A 6,000-nucleotide genomic window follows, 5' to 3' on the forward strand; every position below is an offset into this window, starting at 1 on the left:
TAAAGACAGAAATACCAAAATATAAAGCTATTGAAAACCCAGTTCTTTTACTAAAAGAACCATCAGGAAAATTAGTTTCATCGAATTTTCAAATAAGAGAATCCAAAATTAATAGCCCGTTAAGTTTATCTAAGTTAAAGATCAAAGAAGAAAATTCTGAAATAAAAGAATTAACAAAAAAGGTCGAAAAATTAAATGAAACCCTAAACACTAAGTTATGACAATAAATAAAGAAAAAATATATGTAACTTATCAAGACAAGGAACAAGAGCTCTTTGAAAGAGAAAATCGGTTGAATTATTTACAGTTTTTTGAAATAAATCAAAGAGCATTTAAAGCTCTAAAAATAATCTATGACAAATTGAAAGGAGAAGTTGAAGAGTTAGAAAAATTAATAGAATCTCTAGAAAATAGTGATGAATCAATGATAGAATTTGCAGAAATTCTAAGATAAATAATGAAGTATACAAAGATTGAAAGACCAGAAAACAAAATAAAAAGAAAAAGGGCGAAAAAATTAAAAAGTAAAATAAAGGGGTATAAAAGGGAATTAAATAATCTTCAGTTCGAAATTAATGACCTTATAATAAAAAGGATAGAAATAAGAATAAATATAAACAAGTTGGAACTAAACTTAAAAAATTTATAAATGCCTGAAAAACCATATTATGATTTAAAAGAATTAAAGCTGTTGAAAGAAAAAATGGAGAATGAAGTTGAAAAATTAAAAAGATATTTAGAAACAACAGAAAGTGTAGAAATAAAAGAGGTTTTTGAAGATTTGAAAAATTATATTAAAAAAAAAGACAAACAGATAAAAGATTTTATATACAATAATCCATGCAAAAAAGAATATTATAAATTAAAATAAGATTGAAAAAACTATAAAAATGAAATTAGAATTAGTAATAATAGAAATTGTCAATACTTTTTATGAAATTGTAAACTATAAAGTACCACCAACCAAATCTATACAAATTATAAACTTATTCGAAGCAAAATATGAAGAGTTAATAGAAATTTTGAAAAATAGAAATTTTGAAAAAGAAATTACATTTAAAAAATTAGTATCAGAGCCAAATTAACGATTAAAAGTAACACTTTCTCTTTAAACAACACTTTTAGTGACACGCTTTTAAATCAATAAAAAACAAAAATCTATAAATCTGTACAAAAGTACATCTGTACAGTAGATGGATCCTATTATTATTATCGGTTTACCCAGGCGTGTAAATTGGGGTTTAATGGGTCACATATTCACATCGCATGGTTGACACTTGACACATGATGATGATATTCTAGGAACCATTTTCCGAGGCGGAGGCGGAGGCGGAGGCCAACAACGACATTCGACTTGTCAGCTTTCACTCTATGGCTAATTAGCTATGCCCTATGCATATGTGAACGTGATGTCAAACTTCAAAGGACCAAGCCTTTTTCACTTTTCTTTTTAATTGTTTTTTTTTTAAGAGAAAGTATAAAAATAGAAGCAAATGTATGAATCAACAGCCTACAAAGCGTATGCGCTGAATCTGGTGGACTCATTCCTCACGGCGCTGTATGTATTACCGCCCACCTTTCTTAGGACGGTCCAAATTTGCCAGCCACTTAAGGTCACCCTAGTAAGTGTAATTAAAAATTTTTTAACGTAAAATATCTTGACAAAATAAACTAACAGTATGTGGTTAGATAGATAATCATATTTGTTATATCATCCAAAATAGTTTTTTGTATTTATTATTTAAATGACAATTATTTTAAGAAAATAATTCAATTAGACAATAATATAAAAATGTTTAGACCGAAAATGCAGTAACAAAAAGAAAAGGAGAATTTATTTGTCCACGGAAAATATCTTGACACTAGTAATACTATTGGCAACGAGAATTATGTGGGGGAAATTCGCGATATCACATGTAAATAAATAAATAATCACAAGGTGACAATTGACAACAAACAAACCCATAATAATTCGTTTGTAGAAAAGAAGTAGCGTAGCTTAAACGGCTTCCAGAAGATACTGAATCACGGCCCCATACGCCTCACCTCATCTCCTGCGCAAGAGAGAGAAACAAAGTGCCCTCAATAACCTTACTTTTTCCCCCAACGCGGAATAATAAATAAATAATAGACGCGCTAGGTGCACAAAAAAAACCCCAAAGACGAAAACATAAAAGGAAAAGAGAAACAGTTAAAAATAAAAAAAAAGGGGGAAAAAACCTCAGTAATAGAAGATTTGAGAGAAAGAAAGTATCTGGAATTTTCCAAAGAGGAAGAGAGGAGGAATCCCAGACGGAGCGTCCTTTGGTGTGTCCCCATCTCTCTCTCTATTTCTCTTTTGGGGTTCTTTTCTTTGGGACTTTCCTTCAAAATCCCTTCATTCCATCCCAGATTCCCTTCTTTGTTTTCCTTCAAAGCCCAACCAAACCCCTTTCTTTTATTTCCCCCTTTCCATTCTCTTCAATTCTCATCACTCATCTCAATATTCCAATTCTCCTAACGGTAATTTCTCCTCCTCGTCTTTTCTTCTCTTCGAATCACAGATTTCTGATTTTCTCTCCAACCAAACAGTTTTCCTTTTTTTTCTTCGGGTTAATTTGAATCTTATTATTCATTGATCGGTTCCGATCTCATTCGTTGCAGGTTTGGTGAGACAAACAACAAAACAGAAATGGCGGAAGAACACAGATGCCAAGCACCGCGCCTCTGCGCCAACAACTGCGGATTCTTCGGCAGCGCCGCCACGCAGAACCTCTGCTCCAAGTGTTACCGCGATCTCCAGCTCAAGGAGCAACAATCCTCCTCCGCCAAGCTCGTTCTCAACCAATCCTTGGTTCCGCCATCTCCGTCACCCGCCGCCGTTGCTCAGCCGTCTTCCTCTTCGTTTCCGCCAGCTGCAGCGATCGATTCGTCATCTTCGGCGGTAGATGCTGTAGATCAGCCACGCGCGGAGGCGGCGAAACCGGTTCTGCAGAACCGGTGCATGACGTGCAAGAGGCGCGTGGGACTCACGGGGTTCAAGTGCCGGTGCGGGTTGACGCTGTGCGGGGTCCACCGGTATCCTGAGCAGCATGGTTGTGAGTTCGATTTCAAGGGATTAGGGAGGGATCAGATCGCGAAGGCGAATCCCGTCATCAAGGCTGAGAAGCTTGACAAGATCTGAAGGAAGAAGGAACAGAATGAAAGGGTAGTATGGTCATTTCGTATTTGCGATTGTTACCTTTAAAACCGGGATTATTTCGGATCCGGGTCCGAGTATCGGACTGTTAGGTTGCTTACGGATCGGCCGCCATAATGGGCGGTTAGAGGGTGGGTCAATGGTCGTTGTTAAGTGGTTGCGTTCCTGTGTAAATTAAATTTGGGAAGGAAAAAAAAAACACTATTTCATAGTCGTTGACATTTATTTGCGGTTGAATTTATTTCTCCTTTATCTCGCACCGGAAAACTCTGTTTTCTACTTTTTCTTCGTTTGGAGTAGATGGGCCTATTCTGCCCATGTAAGTTTCGAAGAGTTCAAAAGTAATTTTCCTATATAACAGCGAAACAAAATGATTTCCCATGCCCATGGTTTTTCTTTTTAACGAATAAAAATTAAAAATAAAAGTTACTGCAAATTGAGAATTAAGGTGATTAATTGCGCATGTCGGTAATTTTCCTTTAGGTTATTAGATTTAACTAACATATGTTATTGGTAAAAAAAATTTTAATATTTTTTTAAATAATTACAAAACAAATATATTAAAATTTAAATTTTTATATTTTTAATTTGTAAATTTAACGTATGCAGTTACAATACAAGATAAATAAATTTTATGTTATTTGAGATACAAAATTTTAGTTTTTTTAATGAGAAGAGGTAGCATCAGTAAAATTTGTGATTTATAATTATCAATTAGTCATTATTAATATTCTTTTGCTGATTAAGTGTTGGCTAAATTTTAATAAGAAAAAGTATTGGGAATCAATATTAATTGTGTACAATGGATTAAGAAAAAGATAAAATTATAATTAAAAATTATATCATTAATTATTTAATTTTAAATTTCAAATTTTAAAAAATTAGGATTAGTATTTAAACTCATTCACACAAAGTATATTTCTAATCTTACCGTAACCTCCAATACACATTCAAAACTCATTACCTCCAATACACATTCAAAACTCATTGTCATCTTCTCCGGTCCTCATCTTGCATCACTAAATTCCTCGTTGGCCATACCGACGCCGCCGCATTCTCCCACCGACACTGTCCTCACCTTTGCCGGTCAGCCCCATGCGCCTCGCTTTTCGACACTCAACCTAACGTTGTTGTCGCTTTTTCGCGTGCCTCTCTTTCGAACTGACTTCGCTTTCTCCCATTCTTTCAAGCCTCTTTTCACCGATGATACCACCATGCTCTTCTTCGTAGGATACAAGCATGGTTAGCTTCTTTTAGATTTGAGTCCTATACTTCACAACAGTGCCGCTTTCGTCCTGCCTAGCCCTTCAAAACTATGTGTAACGTAAATACGCCAAACCGAAAATCCTTTCAGCAATAAGCCAAACACTATCTTTATGTAATTCGAACCAAGGTGGTTCGAACTACAAACCTTAGTAAATCGAACCAGGGTGGTTCGAATTAGGAGAGAGGAAGTTTGAACGTAATTCGAACCAAGGTGGTTCGAACTCTTCATGCACGTAATTCGAACTGGCCTAGCTCGAATTATTCATTCGAAACCAAACCATGTAATTCGAACCAACCTGGTTCGAATTACCCTTGACGTGCTCCTTCATAATTCGAACCAAGGTGGTTCGAATTAGGGGTGATTCGGCTATATAAGGAGTTCGAATCACCCACATTCGAACTATTATTCCCCTTACCCCACAAAATCTCAGAGAAAACGACCCAGATTCTCTCCGAGGAAGACCTGAACAGAATACTCTGCTCATGGGGGACGATCCGGCACGGTTATATCGCTTGGACGGAGTCGCTCATATAGCCGGGGTCATCAACGAGGAGGTTAGTACGGAACTATTTTTGATTCTAGCGATATTTGTGCCTTAGTGGTTTTGCATGTGGGTTAGATGGTGGTTTATGTTAGTGGTTTATGTAGGTGGTTTATGTTAGTGGTTTAAGTTAGCGGTTAAAGTTAGTGGTTTATGCTAGTGGTTTATGTTGGTGGTTTATGTTGGTGGTTTATGTTAGTGGTTTAAGTTAGCGGTTTATGCTAGTGGTTTAGGTTTGTGGTTTAGGGAAGTGGTTTAAGTTAGTGGTTTCTGTTGGTGGTTTATGTTAGCGGTTTTTGCGAGTGATTTATGCAAGCGGTTTATGTTAGTGGTTTAGGGTATGTGGTTTTATTTAGCAGAATAGTTTGTTGATGATTTATCGTGCTGCTTACGGTTGTGGTTGGTTTTTATGCTGGTTCTAACTATGCGGTTCATTTTGTGCGCAGCCCCAGCGATGCATTAGGAGCATGCGGCGGCTGCAGGGCATGCGACTTGATGACAGATACGTTCCGTACTTGCAGATGGCAGGTCTATACCATCTTGCAAGGCTGAACGACCGATGGTTCCGGCTAGACGAGGCCCTTGTCAGTGCATTCGTGGAGCGATGGCATCCCGAGACGCACACGTTCCATATGCCGTTCGGAGAGTGCACGATCACACTCCAGGACGTGGCATACCAGCTGGGTTTGCCAGTGGACGGCCGTTACGTGAGTGGGTGCTTGTCAGAGTTCCATATATACATCGAGGGTGGCCGTCCAGCCTGGGTCTGGTTCCAGGAGTTGCTCGGAGTTATACCTCCTCCCAGTCAGGTTCAGAAGTACGCAGTGAACTGCAGCTGGTTTCAGGAGACTTTCGGTGAGTGCCCTGAGGATGCAGATGATGACACTATGCGCCGATATGCCCGTGCGTACATCATGATGTTGTTGGACACGCAGCTGTTTGCGGACAAGTCAGGGAACCGGATTCACATCAGATGGCTTCCGTATGTAGCGAGGCTGGAGGAGCTGGGTACCT

The 6,000-nt window shown here is 37.8% G+C and overlaps 1 protein-coding gene and 1 long non-coding RNA gene across 2 annotated transcripts; one reads left to right on the forward strand and one right to left on the reverse strand.

Moving 5' to 3' along the window:
- Positions 1-1,946: 1,946 nt before the first annotated feature.
- On the reverse strand, positions 1,947-2,458 carry LOC130944931 (uncharacterized). The gene is made up of 2 exons (XR_009072172.1): positions 2,221-2,458; positions 1,947-2,054 (listed from the first exon to the last, which is right to left on the reverse strand). It is a non-coding gene; the product is annotated as an uncharacterized LOC130944931 (long non-coding RNA).
- Positions 2,246-3,437, forward strand: LOC130944930 (zinc finger A20 and AN1 domain-containing stress-associated protein 3-like). Its single transcript, XM_057873530.1, has 2 exons — positions 2,246-2,502; positions 2,644-3,437. Exon 2 carries the CDS (start codon positions 2,672-2,674, stop codon positions 3,161-3,163), a length of 492 nt encoding a protein of 163 aa, XP_057729513.1. The 5' UTR covers positions 2,246-2,502; positions 2,644-2,671; the 3' UTR covers positions 3,164-3,437.
- The last annotated feature ends 2,563 nt before the right edge of the window (positions 3,438-6,000 follow it).

This window comes from Arachis stenosperma, chromosome 8 (genome assembly GCF_014773155.1).
Source record: "Arachis stenosperma cultivar V10309 chromosome 8, arast.V10309.gnm1.PFL2, whole genome shotgun sequence".
Taxonomy (NCBI): domain Eukaryota; kingdom Viridiplantae; phylum Streptophyta; class Magnoliopsida; order Fabales; family Fabaceae; genus Arachis; species Arachis stenosperma.

Coding starts and splice junctions, on each gene's coding strand:
- LOC130944930 (XM_057873530.1), top strand. CDS start 2,672: ATGGCGGAAGAACACAGATGCCAAGCACCGCGCCTCTGCGCCAACAAC.